Source organism: Bos indicus, chromosome 26, assembly GCF_029378745.1.
Source record: "Bos indicus isolate NIAB-ARS_2022 breed Sahiwal x Tharparkar chromosome 26, NIAB-ARS_B.indTharparkar_mat_pri_1.0, whole genome shotgun sequence".
NCBI lineage: Eukaryota > Metazoa > Chordata > Mammalia > Artiodactyla > Bovidae > Bos > Bos indicus.
Window position 1 is genome coordinate 32648696 of NC_091785.1, and position 24341 is coordinate 32673036.

The 24341-nt window shown below is 39.3% G+C and overlaps 1 protein-coding gene across 15 annotated transcripts in view; it reads left to right on the forward strand.

Moving 5' to 3' along the window:
- VTI1A (vesicle transport through interaction with t-SNAREs 1A) overlaps nucleotides 1-24341 on the forward strand; it is a 382104-nt gene that overhangs the window by 186394 nt on the left and 171369 nt on the right. For 6 of the 15 annotated variants that reach the window (XR_011564379.1, XM_070781289.1, XM_070781284.1 and 3 more), the window contains one exon: nucleotides 9975-10075. The exons of 7 other annotated variants lie outside the window; for them this stretch is intronic. Coding sequence is in view for 7 of the 8 variants with exons in the window: in XM_070781289.1 (XP_070637390.1) it covers nucleotides 9975-10075 (101 nt within the window). In the remaining variant the exon portion in view is untranslated. Of the gene's footprint in view, nucleotides 1-9974; nucleotides 10076-16143; nucleotides 16224-24341 lie in introns of all 15 variants that reach the window. 2 more of the 15 variants (XM_070781286.1, XM_070781287.1) reach the window with 1 other exon arrangement.

The following is a 24341-nucleotide window of genomic DNA, read 5'->3' on the forward strand; positions in this document are numbered from 1 at the left end:
CTGCAGAACACAGACTAGCTTTAGTAGCTGGTGGATAGAAAACCACTCTACCCTATTCAAAGTAGCTGAATTATCTTTTTCATCCTATAAGCAATCCCTGTGAAATTCTATTCACTGTAGGTTTATGGCATCCACTTCCTCACATAATAACCAGAAAACAAAAGGTAATCAAAATATTTGTAACTGCAGTGTGAGGAAGCATATGGAAAAGATCATACTGCTGTGCTACTTTCTGGTAAATTAAAGAACTCAAATTCATAAGAGCATCATATAGAGAAAAGTATATTGTGTTTTCACCTTGTTCATTTTTAATGAGATAAAATTCACACAACGTAATTGACTGTTTTAAAGTGTAGAAATCTGAAGCATTTAGTACATTCACAGTGTTAGGCAGCCACCACCTCTGCCTAGTTCCAAAACATTCTCATCACCCCAAAAGGGAACCCCATATTATTAAGCAGTCATTTCCCTTCCCATGTTCCACCTGGCCTCCAGCAACCAACAGTCTTCTTCCACTCTCCATGGATTCATTTGTTCTGCCGATTTCCTATAAATGGAATATAGTATGTCAACCTTTCATGGTTGGCTTCTTTGACTTAGTATGTTTATGAGTTTCCTCTACACTGGAGTATATATCTCACTTAATTTTGTTTTATAGCTGAGAATATTGATGTTTGAGTGAGGGTTCCAGGTCTTGCTCTGCTACTAACTCTCTGAAAACTTTACACAAGCCTCTTCCTTTCTCTAGCCTTATTGTGCTCATGTCTTAAGATGGAGATGGCATACCCTATGGAACATGAGTTCTGCACAAGCTCTGGAACAAAAGGAACATGGGGAAGAGTGCATGCTGGTTCTCCCTTGTGGAGGGTATGATGCACATGTCTAAAGATTCTGGACTGCGCTTTATACTCTTTAGCCCAGCGGTTACCAACCTGTGACCAGAGAACCTTTTATCTTGCTTACTGTGGGTTTGTGTGTGTGTGTGTGTGTGTGTGTGTGTGTGTATACACATACACATCTTGTGGAAGCCAATCTAGTTTCTAAGACACTGTAACCTATGAACCACTCATTGATGCCACCTTGCAACGTGCCACTTGGGCAGTCAAGTCCATGTTTATCTTGCCTCTAGGTTACTGGCCTAGAGGTATTCTTCCTATTGGGGGAGGTTTGAGCCTCTGTTGAGGCATTTGGTTGTTTCAGTATAAGAGTCAATGATAAGAAACCTGCCGTGCATTGCACATTTGTTCACAACACCAACATCCTGATCTGCACAAACTCTCCAAGTCCTGCTGGTCATTTATGTAGGTGCAAACACTGTCTATATTTCTCTAAACCTAATTTTCTATATAAACACAAAATACTTTTTGCATGGTTTTAGCATCCACTAATTTTTCCCTGTGTACAACAGTTATGTAAAATCTGGCTATATGTTAAAAGAGCCATTCACCATTGAGGGACAGGTAGAGTTATAGGACAGAAACAAATTAACCTAGAAGTCCTGGTGGCTTAATGCAACAAAGGTTTATTTTTGTTTATGCTAAGTGTCCATCAAGCATTGGCAGGGAGCACTGTTCACAGTTAATCAGAGGTCCAGTCTGACTCCACCACTGGGGTTGTTACCAGCCACCTCGGCCTGGAGTGAACGGGGTTTTCACACCAGCTCTTCAATGCTGTGGCCCAAAAGGGAGGCACATTCCTTCTGATTATAGCACAGTGGCCAGAACTAGGACACAGTCTCCCCTAAACACAAGAAGGCTAGGGAACAAGGACCAGATGGATACTTTGGCAATACGGTGTCCATGGTAATGCCACTTGTAGCTTTGAGTCAGCATTAGAATGCTCATGTATTGGTTTGCCTATCTAGCTGTCACATTTTTGTTAATTTTACACGTAAGTACAAGGATATGCCTACTTAGCTACATCTGCTAGTTTAGCAATGCCTGCACATTTACATGGAGAAACATAGCTTATTATAAGTTACTTTTTCTTTATATTACAGTTAGGGTGTTATATTCTCTTTTTTTGGTTTTGGTATGTGTGTCCATAGATTATATTAGCTCTGAATTTCATTTCAAGATGGGAAAGGGGCATTGGAAAATATATTTGTTATGAAAAGGAGGTCTGGGACTTCCTGGTGGTCCAGTGGTTAAAACTTGCTGCTTTCAGTGCAAGGGGGTGCAGGTTCAACCCCCGGATGGGGAACTAAGATCTCACATGCTTCACGGTGCAGACAAAAAAATGGGAAAAAAGAGAAAGAGGTCTGATGGAGATAAGAGCTAATTTTCTAGGTGTGCAGGATCATCCAGAGCATAAAGTAGGTCATGAAGAATTATAGGGCCTTACATCATAGTAGTAAGAAGCGTGTAATGCTCGTGGGATCATGCTCAGTCACTCAGTAATGTCCTACTCTTTGCAATCCCACGGGTTGTAGCCTGCCAGGCTCCTCTATCCATGGGATTTTCCAGGCAAAAATACTAGAGTGGGTTGCCATTTCCTCCTCCAAGGGATCTTCCCAACCCAGGGAATCAAGCCTATGTCTCCTGCATCACAGGCAGGTTCTTTACCACTGATCCGCCAGGGAAGCCTTAAGAAGCACATGAGCTAACATTTACTGTGTTCTCTCTACATGCCAGAGACTTTGCCAAGCGCTATGAGTAAATTCCCCACTTTAAGTCCCACCAGAAGCCTATGAGGATCCCTCTGAGTTGCTCCTTTAACAGATGAGATCTACTTTCCTCATTTAGGCATATGAGGAAGGTTGTGGGTCCCTTGCTTTCTATTCACCCCATGTCAGTGTGGGTAACATGTCAGAAGCGGGACCCCACATAGCTACTAAGAAAGGATAATTGCTCTTCAAACACTGTAAAGAGACAGCAGGCAAAGCACAAGGGTTGGGACAGTGCAACAGGACACCTGAATGGCCCAGAGGAAAGTCAGAGAACAGAGAGAAGGAAAACAGGCCTAAAAAAAAGGCTGTTGCCCCAGAAAGCAGTATCTCCCCGTTCAGAGAGGACTGGGATCCTGTAAATGTGTCAGTGAAAGAGTCCCCCTGGTTCTTTAGCCAAACTTTAGTCCACGCCTCTCCTATCTTATCCCTGTTTCTGTGGCTCCCATTTTTTCTATGATTTCACGGGCGTAATAGCTTACCACTAGCAGTTCAATCAGCTAATTTGTTTGAATAGCATTATCAAGATGGTTCTAGGCCAAAATAAAAATTAAAATGTCAGGACCCACCTGGGAGTGATACCATCAGTTAACAAAGGAGAAAAAGAACCATAATTAACTTACAATTAGAAAGTAAAGGCTCTTGCAGGCTTCCTTTTATCAGTATTATATCCAGATAACTTTTGTTTTTTCCCCCAGTGATGGGGTTTTCTTCCCTTTCACCCCTAAGTATATATGTAGAAAGGGCTACATTAAAATTTTAGCTACACCTTTGCTTTCGCTACTCAGCCTTTATTTTCTTCTCAGTCTTTATTCTATAAGAAATATTCTTCGGTGGCTTACACATTCGGAATTGATTTTCTGGAATAGTGTAACGTTTTCCTTGCCCATGGCAAAACCACATTGGTTCAAGGCTAAGAAAGTAGGCTGGTCCTACAGAGACCCTCTGGGTGACTCATCTCTTTTGAGATCCCGCTCGTCCATTTTTTTGGTCGGTGTTTCTAGCAGCAGTGTGTGTTGCCCTGAAGGCACCTCTCACATGGTGTTGACTGCACTACGCTGCGCTGTTTAATTCCTGCTCTGGACTGCGCCTCGAGTTTTAAGTCACTTGACAGTACAGATGGTTTCTTTCCTTCCCCAAAGTTTATCAATAGCATACCATTCCCTCCCGATAACTCCACACACAAACAGACGTACACACACACATACGCACAACTACATACAAATTTCATGTTTTCTGTCTTTTAAAAACTAGATGTGATCTGCCTGAGCTAGCTGGAGAATCTCCTGCTCTTTCAGATTTATGTTCCTGTGACCAGGTAGCTTGTCAAGCTATTGTCTTAATCACTCAACTTCTCCATTAGACAGCAAAAAAAATAAATAAATAAAGACCTTTCATGTAATTATCTTTTTTGACCCTCCATCTTCCACATTCTTTTCTTTATTGTAAACTTTCTTATGACTTTTTTATATGCCATATGTTCCAAAAGGTATTTAAGCCTTCTTCCACTGTTTTGTCTGCTTTTCATTAAGTTTGCCATCAACTTGCCCTCCGTGCCCATTGCCTCCCTCCCAATCTGACTGCTTGTTTCTCTGAAAGGGGTGAACCCTGTATTGAGTGGTCCAGATCTTCTCTGTGTCTTCCTTGCCCTTTGAAATAGGAAAGCAGAGAAGCTCTCAAGGACATTCACCAGAGTTGTTCCTGCCTTGTCATTGTCTTCTAACTGCAAGGTTTAGAAAGCTGGGGCTGGAGGTGTCTTCATTCGTCATATGAGCCAGACACTGTGATAATCATTTGGGGGAATAAATGATGACACAGATCCTACTTTCAAGCAGCTCTCACTCTGGTAGAGAGGGTAGTTTTAGCAAGATAGAGTGCTTAGAAGTTTGAGAAGAAAGAGATCTCTTTTGATAGGGGCAAATGCAGAAGGATCCAGGGCAGATAAAGCATGCTAGCTAAACCATGGACAATGAGTGGGGCTGTAAACACTAAAGATGATTGGGCATATCCCAGGCAGTGAACCCACATGGGTGGAAGCTCACAGGTGCCCAGGTCCTGTCTGACTAGAGCAGGGCTGGTTTGACTCCCCCAGGGGACATTTGGCTATCACATCAGGGGGAGAAGGGCTGCTCCCGGCATCTCATCAGTAGAGACCGGCCCTGTGGCTCACCATCCCGCAGTGCACAGAACAGACCCTCCCATCCAACAGAGAGTTACCTACTTCAAACGTCAGGAGATGGCAAGGTTGAGAAGCCCTGGAATAGAGCCTAGACTTTTTTTTGCCAGAGGGAACCAGGAAAAAGTATTTAGGCTGCAATTTTGAAGGATTCTGCATGCTAGCTGAAGACTTGGCTTTTACTTGGTAAGCACTGAAAGGGTTCTGACTAGACTAGTGGTTTAAGAAGATCAGACTTATCAAGATGCATTGATGCTTGGAGACAGGGAGACCAGTTTGGGAGGAGGCACTGCTCTGTGTGAGAGGTTATAATGATAACAAGGAAGAGAAGAAACAAATATGAGAGATATTTCAAAGGAAGATTTGAAAAGACCAGATTGAGAAGCCAAGTAAAGGAAGATTCCAAATGAATTGTTATGTGCCAGTTCTGGGAGGCCCCCTTGATTTGCCTGCCCTTCACTGATGGGAAGAGCCGCATAGCAAGAAGGTAGGATTTTCCTACCTAGTGAGTTTAAGGAGCTGGTGAGACGATCAAGATGAATGGGAAATAGGGAATGAAAATTGAAATAGTTTAGGAGACAACTTAAACATAGAAATTGGATGATAAAAAAAAAAATCCTATGGCAATGAATGAGGATCTCAAAGGAGAGCATTTGAAGAATTTAAGGAGGAAGTATGAGATAAGAATCTGTCTGCAATTCAGGAGACCCCAGTTCGATTCCTGGGTCTGGAAGATCTGCTGGAAAAGGGATAGGCTACTCACTCCAGTATTCTTGGGCTTCCCTGTGTCTCAGCTGGTAAAGAATCTGCGTGCAATGCGGGAGACCTGGGTTCGATCCCTGGGTTGGGAAGATCCCCTGGAGAAGGGAAAGGCTACCTGGCCTGGAGTATTCCAGACCAGTATTCTGGCCTGGAGAATTCCATGGACTGTATAGTCCATGGGTCGCAAAGAGTAGGAGACGACTGAGCAACTTTCACTTTCATTTTTATGAGATAAGAACTTGAACGGCCAACACTTATGAGCTAAAATAAGAAAGCAGCCCCTAGCAGGGAGAAAGACCTGAAGGCGGGAGAAGCTCACAGTAGGCAGATGGCAGACTCACTCGTGGATGGTTAACTGTCGAAGTCACGGGTGAGTCTTTCGCTGTTTGCTTACTTTTAAATATGATAAATCTTTATGTGGTGGTATTTTGTAGATCAAGAATCTTGAGCTAACCAATTTGTGTATTTGATTTTTTTTTCAGTATCAGGATTTTGTATGGGTACACAGTTGTACTTAATATTATTTAATATTCTTATTTGTATATATTGTAATCACTCATTATTTTTTTTCCGCCATTGGACAGTGTGTTGGGGTCAGGGGAGAGTCCCATCTCTTCCAATAGATTATAAACTCCATCAAGAGCAGAGACTATGTCTTTTTCGTTTGGCAAATAACCGCATGACACAGTAGGTATAAATTAAATGCTAGAGACCAAATTTTCTCTCTTAAAATAAAGAGAAAACAAACAACCATCACAAAATTAAACAGATCATCAACAACAACAACAATAAAAAGAAAAAACCGAGATCATTCTGATTTACTTTCATGGATATGGTATTTGTGGTGAGTTGTAAACTAAAAGAAACATTTCAAATTTCTTGTTTATCAGAAGACTGGTCCATTCTTCCAAGACCTAGAAGCCTCTGTCTACTTACTACATCTCAGAATAGCTTTAACCAGACAAATCCGTTTAATTTAACTTAAATAACAACCTGAAAGACTTTCGAATGGTTTCAGTAGAAACATTAAGAATTGTTTATACCTCACTTTTATTTGGTTTTGTTTTCTTTTTCTAAAAGCAAAACAATTTGGGGGCTCAAGAGTTTATAGGAACCATCTATTTTGGAATGCTATTTACTTTTATGATGTTTATTCTTCACCCACTGAAGGGTGTGAACATTATGGGTTTCACTGAATGGCTACCTAATGCTATTTTTACATTATACTTTATATATAGTGTCCATTTTTTCGGTGCTTCTTTTAAGGTTCCCTTGTTGCATGTCAGTAGGAAATCATAATTAGGAGTGCTATGTGAAAGTCTCTTTTTCTTTAGCATTTAACTCTTAAGGAAAGAGGAAATTAAAAAGTAATGTAAAATTCTAAATAAGTAATTGCATTTTTATTACTTTGCTGTACATTACATAAAGGTAGATAATATAATTGACCTAAAAGATCTAAGTGAATAAACTGAAATCTGAATGCGAGGATTATGGAGTAAAATGGTAATACTAAAAAATTGCCTTGCATACAGTTGCTTTTTGGTGCTGTAAAAATGGTTTACTCAACACACTTGCTTTTGAATTCATCAAATATACAAGCATGTGGGCGGGGGGGCGGGGGACCACTTATAGTTTCTATATATTTGAATCAAAGATGGGATTTGTTTGAATTACCCTTTAGCCTCCATTGTTAAAATCAGAATTAAGTTCTTTGTTTAGTGAAGCATTAATAGCAATCTTTGAGATTGCAAAGTAGAGCTGGTTGCTAGAGAGAGTTCTCAGTGTATTATGCTGTTTACCTAAGGGTTATATTCAAGAAGCTCTCTGAACAGCTGGGCTGATTATTGAAAATGCCTCATAGTAACTTCCAGCCTAGACTGATCGATATCGGTGCAAAGCTTTACATGGGAGGGAGCTATTTAAACATTGAGAGCCCCGGGGATAAAAGAGAATGAAAAAATAATGCTGGACAAATATGCTGAAATGTTCAAAGGAAGAAAGGAGTATCTTGTCTTGCTATAGAGGGAAAATTCCTAAACAAACAAACTAGAAAATTTTAAAGTTTGTCTTATAATGACATCCTAAAATTTAATTATTTTTCCTTATAACATCACCCTAAATATTTATTTTATCTTATAACAGTTCCCCCAAATATTTAGTAGGAGATGGAATGTCTTATCAAGTATACCAAAGACAATTTTAATTCCTTTATTTCAAAATTTAACCTGTTTTCATAAATTCCATAAGTCACTGTCAGTGGTACTATAGGGAATACTTAACTTTATTGTTTAGTAGACTGAGATATCCATATTTTAAACCTTTCTCTTTCTCAGGACTATTGAAAAATCTTATTACTATTGTACTCCAACACCCAAATGTAGGCAGAAAATTCCTGTATCTTTAATATTTTCTGCTGTAGAGATCTAGAACAGATATAGAAACATTTCCGTTTGTCTTAGTCCTAGCAAAACTAGCTTATTTGTATATCTCCAATTCTGTTTTTATGTTTAGTTTAATATGTTAAATTAAATGTTAAACATTTTATGTTTAGTTTAATATGTTAAATAAAAACTATATTAGATATAGGATATCTAATCTCCTAAAAACATATGGCAGAATTATGACAGGAAAGGAAAATATCAGTGTTTAAAAGCCTGTCTCTTTCTACAAAATGGGATAACAGAGAAATACTCCCCAAAAGAGGGGGGAAGAACCACCCAATTTATCAAAGTGTGAACCTGTGTCGAGAAATCCTGCATCTTGTTACAGCCACAATTTCTTCTACCCTGCACATAACCAACAGACAGGAAGTTCAGAAACACAAAGGCAATCAATATGAAAACTGTGAAAGTCTCTTAATTAATCAACTCACACAAACTCTCCAAGTAAGAGGATTTTACAAGCATTTCAATTAAGGCTTTCCCTTTTTATTACTAAATTTCATTGACAATTAAAAATGCATAATCAAAGTTGACATGATTATAAAAAGCAAAATACTGTTTAAGTACTGAGCTTTTGGACTTATAGGAGACTTTGATTTTCTGATGCTTATTCTCTTGATGAATCACATAGACAATTGCTAATTGGATAGTTATTCTGTAACAGTGATGTTTTTTAAAATTTCAAAATGAGTAGGTCTTTGAACATGTTTGTATTTCCCTCACTTGTGCGTGCTAAGTCGCTTCAGTCGTGTCTGACTCTTTGTGACCCTATGGACTGTAGCCTGCTAGGTTCCTCTGTCCATGGGATTCTCCAGGCAAGAATACTGGAGTGGGTTGGCATGCCCACCTCCAGGGACCTTCCCAACCCAGGGATCGAACCTGCATCTCCTGCGGCTCCTGCATTGCAGGCAGATTCTTTACTACTGAGCCACCAGGGAAGCCCCCCCGCCCCCAATAAGTGAACGTCATCATTTTGGCATATTCATAGCTAAAAGCTACATGACCAACTAATTAATGAAGTTTAACAGTAATACACATGCGAAAAATACTGCTTTATTCAGAGAAATGTTTAAGAGCTAACATTCTGTGATATTTTAGACTTGAGATCCCTAGAATAGCCCCAAAATACTCCAGAGGCCTGGCGGCAATGCTGTTTACCTCTGAATTGACATTGGAATATAAGAAACTTTTTGACATTGAAAATGGATGTACAAAATATGAGAATTTTTGTGAAAAACAAAGGTGAGTTTAGTTTAATATTTTGTTTTTGCTATTAAAAGAAAGGTTTATTTGAACTCCTCTTTGACTCTCAGCTCTCAGGCCAAAGCCTGAGAAGTTTCCAGAAACTGCACATATTCCCAGTAATGGTTTATGCTACTTTTCTGCTTTGAAGATTAAAACATAGACCAGAAGACAAAGTATCTTCTCATGCTTCTGTGTCTCATTTAGGACAGTAGAAAAGTAATTTAAGTCCTTGGTTCAACTTTTCTCCACCAGGAAATCAAATATAACCATTGCCTTCCACCTTCAGCTGACAGTTCTGAAGAGTAACAGTCGAAGGGCCATTTGCAGTTAAAATTGAAAGATGAAATTACTTTTTTACCTGAAGAATTAAGTTTATGGAACATAAGACTATCTTTTAAATAGTTTTTATTTTTAAATTCTCATTAAAAAGTTATTATATTAAAAAATCTATTTCTTTTGTGTTTATATTGTAAAAATATTATGGAGATGCTAAAGATGTCATTTTAGAATATCTTTAAATAGCAGTTTCTGCCAATGCCATGAAAATATTATCTACCTATGAAGCATGAAATCCTACTGTTTCAGGAATGAAACATGGGAGTTTAAAAAAAAATAAGCAGAAACTTTCCTGTTTATCAAGAATCAGCAGCCTTTGAGTCTGACTGAAATCTTATTTTGCCTATAGCTTGCTCCTATTGCCACACCACCCCTCCCCCACCACTACCGCCTCTGATGGGGAACCAGTGGACGAGCTCCTTTGGGGATCAGGCCTTGCAAAGCCTGGAGGTGGGTAAGGAGGATCTCAGCACTCTGAGAATATACACACAGAGAGACACACACACACAGAAGCTTCTATAGATAAATGTTTAAGTGGACCAGATTGTTCCACTTCGTGAATGATCTGTTCACCTCTATTAGTGTGCTGTGTTAAGGGCTCCAGTGTTGAGTCCCCAAAGAAAAATATAGCTAAAGCATTTTAATATTGACCCATCATTTGGCAACCATTGAATTAGGCAGTCATTGTTTTATTTAAAGAGAATCAGTATTCTTTTGTATCTAAGAGAGTAGCAGCCCTGAGGGTAGTCTGAATACAAAATACAGGGCTCAGTCCAGAAACAGATCTTGGTGTCATTTATTATCTGGGCTCCAGGAGGATGTTGATGAATGCTGTGGTTTAGCATCCAAATTCCTCAGTACAAAGGCCCAAGTCTCAGTTTCCAGCCTACAGTGGAGAGTCAGGCATATTCTCATTGGCTGTTTTTGTATAACTTCAAAAGGATAGTAAATACTGCTTTGTTGTCGTGTGACTGTTACAGAAAAAGCAATAGCTTGTTTTCAACATAATCATTCTAAAAGGATGGGGGGTGGTGGGAAGTGAAAACCACAGATTTTGTCCTGTCGGAAAGCAGTAGCTGAGCAGGCTTGTCGAGCTGTCAGTTGGGCACTTCAGGCTCTCTCTCTGATCATGCTATTCGAAAGTCTTTGCCGCTCTTCTTCTAGTCCTCTTGCTGTCTCTCATGACCCCCCATGTCCCACGTTACCTCCCTACTACCCCATCCCTCCAACACACCAAGCTGGCTGTCGATAAGAGAAAAACCAGAATGGCCACATTCCTTATCTTGCCCAGTTCTGGAAGGTTGAGGACTCCCACCAGGACTTACGAGCTCAGAAACTGGGGGATTTGGAAGAACTTGCAGAGGTCATAGCAAGTGATATCCGTGACCATGTGGACTCAAGAAGGGAGATGCCCTTAGCAAGAAGTGGAGATGGCAGCCCTTGTGGTGTGGACACTGTCCCAGGCAGACTTCCTGATCCTTGCATTTGGCAAGGGTTCCCACCTTGGTGTCAAAACCCCACCTGCAGAGGGTCTCCCTTAAATGATCTTCTCTATCTATTACCTCTAGTATCCCTGTCCCCTCCAGAAGGTCCTTCCTCATTTCCTAATGTCCCTTTTCAGTGGAAGCCCTCGATTCCCTCAATTCCCCAGACTTCCTGCTATATGTTGTGTGCTGTCCAAAGTGCTCACTTTTACAAACCACATTTTGACACATCCCTGTGTCAATTCATTGTGTAAACCACGTAGAGTTTTTGGTCTATAAGCTAACTCCTGTTCTGGCATCCCTCTGAACACAAATTGACAACATAAAGACAAGTACTATGTTAGCCTTTGTGAATGACAGAGACAGGGTGCCGAGAAGCAGAAATTGATACTATGGTGTTAAGACACAATAATTCTCAAGTGAGCAAAATCACTCTTTGAGTACCAAGTTAATGTGTGTTGCATTTAAAAGATAATAAATGCAGTATTCATAAACTTATATGTGCCTTGTGATTCTTGTGTCAGCAGGGTTTCTGTAGACCTCTATTTATATCAAATCAACTTCAAATATTCCAGAATGTAGATCACATCTGGCCTCATTTTTGAAGTGTCCCTCTAGGACCATTTCTAAAATGGTAGATTGTTCCAGTTCTTTTTCCTAATGAGAAAAAAAATCCATGTGTTCTGTGATTATTAATAATAGTGGCTTTAAATAAATTATTGACAGGTGGCAGTGGAAAGTATTTTCTAGTAGCTGAGGAGCTTTTGGGAAAAGAATTCTGATTCCCCCTGCAAAACGTCTAAGTTGTGTTCCTCTTGCCTCTCTACTTCATCAGTTCCATCAGTTGTCTGCCTCCTACGCAGAGTTGTTGTTCAGTCACTAAGTCATGTCCGACTCTTTGCAGCCCCATGAACTGTAGGCTGCCAGGCTCCTCTTCCCACAGAGTTTGCTCAAATTCACATCCAAGTAGTTACTGAAGGTCAACAAGGGAGAGAGGAGCAAATGTGAAGGATTCCTGGTTCAAGATTATAGTAACATTTAATAAAAACTTAAAAGGAGTTGATGCTTCTTGTATTTTTTGACATAGGAATCTTGGAGCTTTTTTATAAATTTGGTATTCAACATAATTCTAAATATTGGCTCATACACACACACTCATAAACATACTATCTGTATACCTATCTCTGTCATTGTATAACTATGTAGATATAGACATAGATAGACATAGAGATAGATAGACATAGATAGATAGATACAGACATAGATATCTATAGACATAGATAGATATATGTAGACATAGAGATAGATATGCCAAATGACTGCCATTCATGAGGCACTGTATGGAGCAGAAGTGAATAATATGTAAGACTTATTCCCTGCCATAGGGGAGTTGCCTGCAATCTGGTAGGAGAGATGAGCATGAATATAGTCAGTTATTCTTAGTGGGCATACACTGTGAGCACCATGTCAGGCACTCTGCCAGACTCTGGGCATAGAGAGAAGACCAGAAACTCCAGCCTTCGGATACATGCCATCATTGTGGTTCAGATAATGAATTGATCCGAGTCCAGAGGAGGGGAAGACATTGCCAGCAGAGTTGAACGTGAAAGGCTTCTAGGCAGTAGTGACGTGGGAACTGCATTTAAGTGCATTTTCCCTGTGTGTAATTCTCCAAGCATGTTTTCTATTTAGTTATATTGCATTTTGAGACATATAAGTCAGTGATCATTTATAATTTTTTTAATGTCGTATGATTTTTGTAAGTAAATCTTTAAAAGTTCGGCTTTACTCAAAATAATCCAAGACCATTTACTGTGATTTAAAGTATTCATAAAGCAAGGTGATTATTACTCCTGAGACCATCGTACAAAGCCCTGAAGTGTGTTAGACATAGGCCAGAAACCGCTCTCCTTTGTTATATCTTATGAGCCTGTTAAGTTAAAAAAGGAAAAAAAAAAACACACGCCTATCCTTTTTTGCTATTCCTATTCCATCTTAGACACTTGGAAGATAGAATTTTATATGCTACAATCTAAAGGGAGGATCATAGAGGAATTCTGTCTCTCTATTGCATATGCTACCAAAGACTTAGAAAGTCAAGAGAAAAACAGACCAAAATGCTTTGCTTATTAGTGTACATGCATCCATTTCCCCGAAGTTGCGTAACTAACTGAATTAGGAAAGTGCTATAAACATCGCATCGCTGTTGACATTGAACATTGCATAGCTGGAAAGAAAGGCATGCATATATATATTTTTCCATTTGCTATTTCAATAATCTAAATCGCAGTGGCAAATGAAAATACAATTGAATCTCAAGTGAATGACCAGAAACACCGTATATTTTATAAAATATGGCAGCATAATGAATAGGAGGTAAAAAAAAGAAAAAAGTCCTGGCTTTCAAGTCCTGATGGTTGTGATGTGATTGAATCATCGAGCATTCTGTTTGATGTCTCGGCTTTGCTATTCAGATACACTGCAAAGCGTGTGCATCACCCTCTCTGCACAGTGCACCTGGCAACCCAGCATGGATGTAGTTGGTTTTTCCTGCACCTGCAAGAAACATGGATATTCAGAGTAGAATTTAAGTCGGGGTATTTTAATTCTCCTAATTGTAATAGATTACCCATCCAGGGAAAACGATCAGTCAGGTACAAAAGAAACTGCTTAGGATTTGAAGGAATTTGACAATTTCATTGTAGTTCCTAGCCTGGCAGGTGGTAATAATGCCTATGCCAGCACTGTCAAAATATGAAAATTAAAGTGACGATGGGTTTTAATGAAATCCATTTGACAAATATAATTAAGGTGTTTTAATATGAAGTCCTGTAATAAAGACTACCGGTGGACTCCCTGAGGTCCTGACTAATTGTGTAGATTGCTTTTAAGCTTTGAATAGTTTTATTGGATAATGAACTGTTAAGAAGTGTTAGATCTTTCTTAAGCAGAATTTGGTTTGAAAAAGAAGAGGAGAGACAGGCCTGAGGTGTGGCATTTTAAACATAATTAGAAGAGAGATTTAAGTTAACATCTTTGATCTTGCTGTCAGTTTTTGATTAGAGCTGTAAATGCTTTAATCAAGTGTAGTGTAGTCATTACATTTCTAACTGTTTTTTAAACTGTGAAATTACTGAGACATTGACATCAATTTTAACACATTCTGAAAATTTGCTGTAGAATTGGGTTTCTCCATCAAATGTTTGCAATTAGAATATCTGATTATACTGACTTACCAACCTTACACACAATGGCAAAATTATACTGGGGTGGGGACGAGTTTCCTCTCTGTAGTAGTTAAACACAGCAACAAAGCAATATGATTACTTGATATTTATTTTGCTTTCTAGGAATGTGTTTGCAAGTCCTCATCATGTGAAAGTAGTCCATTAAAATGTGTGGATGAGGAAGTAACCTCGGAGTGTTCATCAAGTGAATTTTATAACATTAAACGTTCTTAACTTCCACTCTCAAAGAACCTTTATTTGCCTAATAGTTCATTATGATCGTCTCATGCCACATTTGGATTTTTATTCCCATGCCTGGCACATATAGTAAGCACTTAGTAACTGTTTGTTGGAAGAATGAGTGATCAGTTTACAATAGCTGAGTATGTAACCTATATGAATTATTTTCCCCAAATTAAATAAGGTCTAAAAAAGTCAACTATAAGGGAAAAGTGAAATCCTCTCCCCCCTTTTCCCACTGTTTTGACCCAGTTACTCATTATAGAGTATAAATGGGTATATATTTGGTATTTCTGACTAGTCTCAGACAATACCACTGAAATGATGAGTTAGACCAGTGCTGTGTGGGATTCTCCTTGGTGGAAATCTGCCTCCCTAGCATTTCACCCATGATTGCAGGAGTGATGAGGCTATTTTAAGGAGCCATGCCCTAGGGCCATTCATTGACTCTAATAAGAAGGAGTCTTCACTGATTTTCATGGTCTTGAACTTTCTGCTTGTGTATTAGTGTTACATCGCATATGAAATGAAGAGTTAAGAAGTCTGGATTCTCACCCATGCTCTTCGTGATACACCCTTTAGAAAAACTGCTTTTCTCTAGATGATCTAATCCAACCCCTGAGTGGAATAAATAACTTCCACATCTCTGCTGACTCTAGAGTTCCACCAGTCAGGGTCGTTGTTGTTGTTCAGTCGTCACCGACTCTTTGCAACCCCTCGGACTACAGCTCTCCAGGCTTCCCTGTCCTTCACCATCTCTGGGAGTTTGCTCAAACTCACGTCCACTGAGTCGGTGATGCTATCCCACCATCTCATCCTCTGTCGCCTCCTTCTCCTCCTGCCTTTAGTCTTTCCCAGCATCAGGCTCTTTTCCTGTCAGTGTTTAACTCTCTTAATAAGTCTCTGTATCACTTTTACCTTTTAGCCTTTCTTGTTTTTAATGTTCTTCCCTTTTACTTTTCTTTACATTCTTGTTTTCCCCCCTCTGGATATTCCCACTATTCATTTATACAACCATCCATCCATCCATCCAGGAAGTATTACTATTAAAGATCTATTATGTGCCAGATGTTATGTAAGGAAAGAAACAACACCAAGATGCAATAGATGGCCTCTTGGTTACCTGAGGCCACATATGGGGAGTGGTTAGACAGGAGAGAATTCTATCTTCTTATCATCCAATCTGATTTATGTGCCACTGGATGATAATACCTTTATAATATCACCTACTATAAATACATTAAGGAGTAGCTGGACCAAGTACCTTTCATCATTTTTACCTGCAAATACTGCTAGAAATAAAACCTTTTTTGTAGATTATCTGATGACTCATCATCCCACTGTTTCAAATATTTATTCTTTACAGTTAGTTTCGGGTTAGCATTATGTCCATTCCAAAGCTACAATGAATAAAATTAGCATCATGTTTCCATAGATCTTCAGATTTATCTTCTAAGATTTGAAAAGAGATGTGAGTTGCACGGTAGAGTGTCTGTTACACTTAGGTTGTCAGTGGGCCCTCAGTTTTTAAAGCATGTCAAAAGGTATCCACCTTACTGTGTGGCAGATGATCAAGCTGGGGACCAGAGGCCTGGGGTGGCAGTCGTGGCATGTGAACTCTTGGAGACCTGCCAGGATGATGAACAGGTCGGTGGAGAGTATCATGTTTGTATGCTCGTTGGTCCAACTCATTTGGCACATTTCTCTATTTAGAACCTGTACAATGTGTTACGCTTTGTTGTAGCGGTGGCGATTTTCACATCATTCTGCCCCATTTCAGTATGAGCTGTATGTGTTGGAAACATGCTTTATTCTTTGTGTTCTTACGGTGCCTGCCATGTAATTGGCTCTGCATAATGTTTATTGAATTGAATTCTGATTTTACCTCTGATGTAAGATTTGTCTTCACGGGCAAATTGTTCTGGGAAAGTTGATTTTCATCAGGATTTTCAAGAAAAGAAAAAAAAAGGGTAGAAAAATCCATGAACAAGTAAAAATGCCTACAAAACTTTTCCTTTACTTCTGTGGGCCTATTGTAAACTACTTAACTTTCCATCCCACCCCCAACTGAAACAAAGGTTCTCCAAAGGGACGATGGCAATTTTCACTTTTGGAATATTCGTTCAGTGCTTTGAGATCATGATGAAAGACCTGTAGCACGGGGAGGAATTGTTTAGGTGTGATCCCTTCTGAATCCATAGATATAATCAGAGTTGGTCTGCTTATAAAATCATCAACACACTATTTCCCACTGCACTAGGTGTTCTTTTGAAGTCTCTCATACCAAGCTCTGACCTTATTTCTCAAGATGTATCCACATTTTCTAAATGGGAGTTTTGGGGAAATACAAGACAGCCTCAATGTGCAAAATGTTTTTGAATGTTACTTTCCATTTAACACTTAAGGACATCAATAAAGTAAAATATGATATGTGTACTATGTAGTGTTAACTGGTGTCTCATTAAAGTCAAGAGAAAAAGTGGATTCCCCCCTCCATACATTCTTTACAGATTTATTTATCATTAGTGCAGAACGTTTAGGATCTTACATAAACATATTGTCACAGAATTCCTATATTACACATTGTTCTGCTTTGTTTTTAAAGGACCAATTATAATCTATGTAGAAATTACTTATCAATTATACACCAGATTGATGTCCTAGCTTCTTATGAAAAAAGTAGAAAGATTTTCCTCCACCAATGGAATCAAGGTTTAAGAGTAAAAATGTGGGAAATGAAAATCAGCTCAAACCATGTTTTCTTCTCATTCTGATTTACTATCTCTCTCTCACTCTCACTAGGAAAGAGAGCTAATGGTTTGTACCAACTTCTACCTCCATGAAACTAGACAATTTTTTTAAATTGTCAGAAAGTAAAAGTGAAGTCGCTCAGTCGTGTCCAACTCTTTGTAACCCCATGGACTGTAGCCTATCAGGCTCCTCTGTCCATGGGATTTTCCAGGCAAGAGTGCTGGAGTAGATTGCCATTTCCTTCTCCAGGGGATCTCCCCGACCCAGGAAACGAACCCAGGTCTTCTGCGTTGCAGGCAGACACTTTACCGTCTGAGCCACCAGTGAAGCCCCAAATTGTGATGCTATTTATTCTGGTCAGTGGCAAGCCCAGGACACGGCATGCTTCTCTGTTACTGATGACCTCATCTTCAAGTTTCTGAGAACAGTTCTGGTCCCAGGCTCAGTGTATCAGACTCTACAATGAATACCACCCACTATAAATACATTAAATCATCTTTAAGGTACAACATTGCAGTTCATGAAAATACTGCAGACCAAAAAAAGATATATTTTCCAAGGTACTAAAGAATCAAGGATAATTTTTAATTCATTCTGCCTTATTCTGTTTCATGTTTTAGAAGATCTGTTGTTGTTATTCTTTTGGTAGGAACCTTAAACATTCTCTCTACTCAGCAATCTTTTTTTTTTTTTCTTCAGTATTTTGAACCTCCAACTTAGTAATACAGTTTTTAAATATGACATTTTGTTTTCAAACAGGAGTTAAGGAGTATATTAAAAATTCCTAATGAACCATTCCTCAGTCTGGGTGAGATGTGTAGTGGGTTTGAGTTCGTCAGTGGGTATAATGTGTACCTATTAAATAATTTGTTTAATCATCTCTTAAAACTCTGAGCCTTCTGGTATTACTTGCTGTGTATAACACATCTTTTATTTGTATTTAGATGTTTGGGTACGTGTTTTTGTTAAGGTTTCAGTCACTTTTCCTGCACCTAAAGAGGAGAATGGGATTTGCCAGTGATAAATGGGGAAGTTGACTAGCTAACTAATAAAGATTTGTCTTAATCAAGTATGATTTGTCAGAACAGGAGCGCACTGGGGTCAGGGCGCACGCAATGAATTATACAGCATTCACAGGAGGAAAGGACCCGGCAAGAGACCTCATAAATATGCTGCCATTACCCACTGCTAATTCGTATTCAAAGAGTGCTCTGCACAGCTAGTTTCTAGGTTGCAGAGCTGTTCACCAGCTTCCTGAGCTTTCTGTTTGTGTGAAAAAAGAAGTTTCATTATGTGTTGGCATCATCTGGGTTCTCAAGGTATACCAGTCCCCAAAACTGAGTTGATATCTATAATTTGAAGCATGGCTCATTACATTGCATCATATTACATGTGTAATATTTATTAAGTACCTACTGCGGGCTCCGCAACATGCTGGACATGGAGGGGAGGATGCAGATCACAAAACATTCTCTTTTAGAAGATGTTTTGCATGCTTTCTTATGATCCTTTTCACATCTTGTCTCTGTTGATTCAAAACAGCTATAAACATTTGTTCACATGACTGATTGCTGTGATAGGGTAAATAAGTCTTTTTCCTGGTCTTTACTTTGTAAATCTTTTCTGTAATTTGAAAAGGTGGTTGTTTTTCTTCTTCACATGGAACATAATTTTCAGTACTGCTCTGTGGCTGGAGCAACATTCAAAGCCAGCTGATCGGTGGTGTTCAGTTGTAGTTGGGAAGCTATAGCTTCCTTGGCTCTGAGAAGTCAACATCAGGACCAACCCTGTCCTCAGAGTTTCTTTTATGCATAAGTGGTCTATTGCATGTTTTTTAGATCAGATTATAATGATGACAAAATAGCTTGTAGTATCTCAGTGCCTAAATTGGGTAGAAAAGATCTTGGCATCATCCTTTTTAATTGGAATAACCACTCTCATAGTTGATGATCCCAGTCCCTCTTTGATGAAACTGATGTCCCTTTTAAAATAATAATTTAGTAACAGTAATTTTTCAAATTGTTTGAGAGTATGCTTTTGTTATATCAAGGGGGAAAAATGAATAGACTTTGGACTTCCCATGTCCAATGATGGACCCTCCGAGGAAGGAAGGTTGGAATAGAAAGTTGGGAAAGCCCACTGTATCCATTCCTACTCTTATCGAATGAAAATTGTTAGCAATTGAGCTATTACTTTGTATATTTCTGGAAGCTTCCTTAGAACACTGGCCTCAGTCAGGAATGGAAAAAGAGCACAGTCCTCTGATTACTGAGCCTTTAGAAATTCCATGTCTCCTAATAGGATGTTTACAGTGGAATGTAGTAGAACATCGAGAATTCTATAGTGACGGGAATTTCTTTGCTTCAGGTGAGAAAGAACCCCACCAGTTCTGTGAATTATAAATGATATGAAGGAACTTACCCTGCAGTCCAGTGGTTAAGACTCTGTGCTTCCAATGCAGGGGGCATGGGTTTGATCCCTGGTCAGGAAACTAGGAGCCTGCATGCTGTGAGGCATGGCCAAGAAAATGTTAAAATAAGTTTTTTTTAAAAAGATGATATGAAGGGAATTGGTAGTGTGGTCAAGCCAAGGTTTACTTAGAAAGACGCCTGAACTTCAGAATAGACAAGTCCTCAGTGAAATCAAACCTGCAGCCCCTATAAGAAACACCGTAAAGATACAAGGCAATTTAGACAGATGGATGGTGAAAACAAACCAGAGAGCTAGTTCAGTTCTCAGAAACGAGTGGTCCCTACGTCGACAGTGAGCACTGTCTGAGCACGTGTGCAGTCACTGCATGTCGCACAAAAAACAAAATGCCCGAAATCCTGGAGAGGAACTGGGAACTCTAGGATTGAGGGTAGAAGAAAGAGTCGGACAAACAGGCCAGATGGCTGGGAAATAGACCCCAGAATATAAGGCTCTTGGACCCTAGAAGACTCATCTTGCTTTTCTTTCAAGTGGAAGAAGTCATTTTTTTAATTTTTTAAAGTTTGCCTTATACCTTCATCCTTGTATTTGATTTATGACATTGGAAAATTCATAAAAGCAGCTTCCTTTTTTGTTATGTGTTTATCCAAAGTGTTGCTCCAAATTGCTTGCCCAGAATGCCTATGATTTTGGCCATTTATGGACTGGTGAAAGCACAGTATATGCCAATGGCCATAAATATTGGCTTGGGGATCAATCAGATGTGGGTTTTGAATACTAGCCAACCGTGGGCAAATTACCTGACCTTTCTGAGCCTCACATTATCTTTAGGAAAGGTTAGTAATAGTCTGCTTCGTTTGAAGATAAAGTGCAGTTATCTGTCAAGTGCTTAGCACAGTAGCTGGCATACAATGAAGCAGTCAATAAATAATGGCCCAAAATAAAAAAGAAACCTTTCCTGGAGGGAAACATTCATTTCAGTGTTTTATACACAGCCTGTAAGCAATAAACTTTTGTTGGGTATATATTAAATGAATGAAGTCATTTTTTTTTTTTTTTAATGGCTAAGGGTTTAAGCCTACATACATACCTTTTCCCTCAAAAGAAGTCCCATCTCAACTTGTTAATACTCTACACAGAAGTTTGGTAAAAGACTCAATTTTAGTGGTTCCCTATTGGAGCCTGCTGCTACTGCTGCTGCTGCTAAGTCACTTCAGTCGTGTCCGACTCTGTGCGACCCCATGGACTGCAGCCTACCAGGCTTCTCCGTCCATGGGATTCTCCAGGCAAGAACACTGGAGTGGGTTGCCATTTCCTTCTCCAATGCGTGAAAGTGAAGTCGCTCAGTCGTGACTCTTAGCGACCCCATGGACTGCAGCCTACCAGGCTCCTCCATCCATGGGATTTTCCAGGCAACAGTACTGGAGTGGGGTGCCATTGCTTTCTCCGTATTGGAGCCTATTGAGATGTAATTAAAAATTCTTCTTAGAATTATGCTAATAAGTTTAGTATACAGCCTTGCCGATGAAGTCTAGTAAATTCTCTGTTGTATTGGAAACAATAGTTGCTTGTTTTATTCTGTATTTTAGAAACTCCCGATGTCATAGTGCTTGCTAAGAAAGGCAAACAGTAGTAAACTATATTTATGAGTTTTACTAAAAGAAGTCTCTAAGTGCACATTTGATTATCTACTATCCTTCTAAGATCAGACTGATATTTCAGTTTGCAAAATTGAATAATTCTTTACTGTCCTTCACCTGACATTGACCAGCACTTGACATCTGATGAGCTAGATTATCAAAATCCATATTATTTAGCCTTTTCTTTAATGTCAGAAGAGCAGCATAAATATTAGAAAATCTTTAGCTCCTTCGTACCTTTTATTTATTTATTTATTTTAGGAAAACAATAATTTGGGCTCAGTTTGGATCTTTTGTCACCTTACATCTCAAGTTAAAAAAAATACTAAGGTCACATCACCTTAAAACTCTGCTAGAATATACAATGAAACTATCCATCCTTTTTTGTTATGCTTTTCTCCACCTGTTCACTAACTCCCTTGTTTGAGTTTCATTAATTTCTACCTCTCAAAATGTCAGTGTCTAAAATGCAGAGCCCTCTGCTTTATTCAGGAATAAACTGTCTCCATCTTTTTGTCTGCTTCATGGTACAGTATAAATTCTCCCCCTTAGCTTTTAGAGTTCTCTATAGACTACTCTGGTGTACAATTTGTGTGTGTTTGTGTATGTTTCAGTTAAACTTTATTTACAGAAACAAGCCACAGGCTGGCTGTATTGGCTCCAGGGCCCTAGTTTGCCCATTCCTACTCTAGAATAGTGGTTCTCAAAACATAGTCCTCAGGAACCAGCAACATCAGCATCATTCAGGAACTTGTTGGAAATGCAACTTCTTGGGCTCCAGCCCAGACCTGCTGAATTAGAAACTCTGGTTGTGGGGCCCAGGAATCTGTATTTAACAATCTGAATTATTTTTGTTTATTGATTGATCCAAAATCACTGTGGATGATGACAGCAGCCATGAAATTAAAGATGCTTGCTCTTTGGAAGAAAAGCTGTGGCCAACCTAGACAGCATATTAAAAAGCAGAGAATAACTTTGCTGACAAAGATCCATATAGTCAAATCTGTGGTTTTTCCAGTAGTCATGTTTGGATGTATGGATGTGAGAGTTGGACAATAAACAAAGCTGAGCACCAAAGAATTGATAATTTCAAACTGTGGTGCTGAAGAAGACTCTTGAGAGTCCCTCGGACAACAAGGAGATCAGACCAGTCAATCCTAAAGGAAATCAACCCTGAATATTCGTTGGAAGGACTGATGCCGAAGTTGAAACTCGAACGCTTTAGCCACTTGATGCAAAGAGCCGACTTATTGAAAAAGATATTGATGCTAGAAAAGGTTGAAGGCAGGAGGAGAAGGGGGCGACAGAGGATGAAATGGTTGGATGGCGTCACTGACTCAATGGACATGAGTTTTAGCAAACTCTGGGAGATAGTGAAGGACAGGGAGCCTGGCCTGCTGTAGTCCATGGGGTTGCAAAGAGTCAGACAGAACTGAACGACTGAACAACAAATTGATTGATCTGGGCTTCCCAGGTGGCTCAGTGGTAAAGAATCCACCTGCCAAGCAGGAGACATGGGTTTGATCCCTGGGTCGGGAAGATCCACTGGAGAAGGAAATGGCAACCCATTCCAGTATTCTTCCCCGGAAAATCACATGGACAGAGAAGTCTGGGGAGACTACAGTCCCTGGGGTTGCAAAAGACTTGGACACAACTTAGTGACTAAACAACAGTGATTGATCTATGTCCCATCTACTTCCACAAAAAGAAGTACTTTACAACAAAAGGTCAGGTAAGTGTATCAAGAGTAAAAAACCTAACCCAGGACGGAAGCCAGAAACCAGGAAGTAAAAGGAAGACTTGGGTAGGGGTGGAGGTGGGGGTTGATGTGTAAAGGAATCCTAAAGCAATGCTGTAATAACTAAGGATTAAACTCACCCAGAGCTTCCTAGGATTCAGGCCAAAGAAGAAAACACATTGAATTACATAGCTTGCATTGTCCAATGGTACAAAATGAATTATTTCCTGAACTGTCACAAAAATTTTTTTTTAGTCAGGAAGGGGAGGAAGTGTGTGGTGGTCTTTAAATAAGACAAAGGAATGTGATCAGTCCTGTTCTTAAAATTAGCTTGACTGAAACAGTGTAGAAATATTCTTTATATTGTAATTTCTTAAAGAAATCTTATGAGTACCAAAGTCCCACTGTTAAAGGCATAAAGTTCTGTATTGGAGCCAGACATATGGTACTAAAGAGTGCTGAAGAATGAAAGCCAGGTCTTAACAAAGAGACCAACTAGAAAATTATTTATGACTTCTAAAAAGTTTCTAGTGTGACTTCTAGAAAATTTTAAGAACATACATGTCTAGACCTCGCTCCCAGGAATTCTAGTTTAGTCAGCCTAGAATGAGGCCTCTACAACCCCGTTTGTTAAAAGTGCCATGAATGTGTCTAGTCCAGAACCGAAGAAGCACACCACCCGATGAGAGCCTTTGCCATTGACTGTCTCCTTCACATTTCAGTCATTTCCCTTGGACTTTAGAAGGAAAGAGTTGGCAGAAAATCCAAGAATGATAGCACTGGCCGAAAGCTGAAGAGTGGGTGTTTTGTGTTGTCAGTTGAAAAAAGACCCCATTGCTGTAGATCCCGGATAGCAGATAGGTCGTCTCGCTTGTGCCAAGCCTGATCAATTGCAGCAATTGCCTGGAGCGTTGCGAGGAGAGGGTTACTTGCAAGGCATGTTCAGGGCAATGTGATAGATTGATGACATCTGCCAGGTGTTTGGGATTAAGAGTGGCAGCCAGTATCGCATATATTTGTTGACTTTGCTCTCAGACTAGATATATGAATAGCAAGAGTGACATTTTGTTGAAAAATTAAAGAAACTGACTTACTCTATCACACTGAATTTTTATTTCTAGACTATTTCTTTTTTTAAAAAAGTTATTGGGATATAGTTGGTGTACAAAATCATATGAGTTTAAGTTGTAAAACATCGTGAGTCAT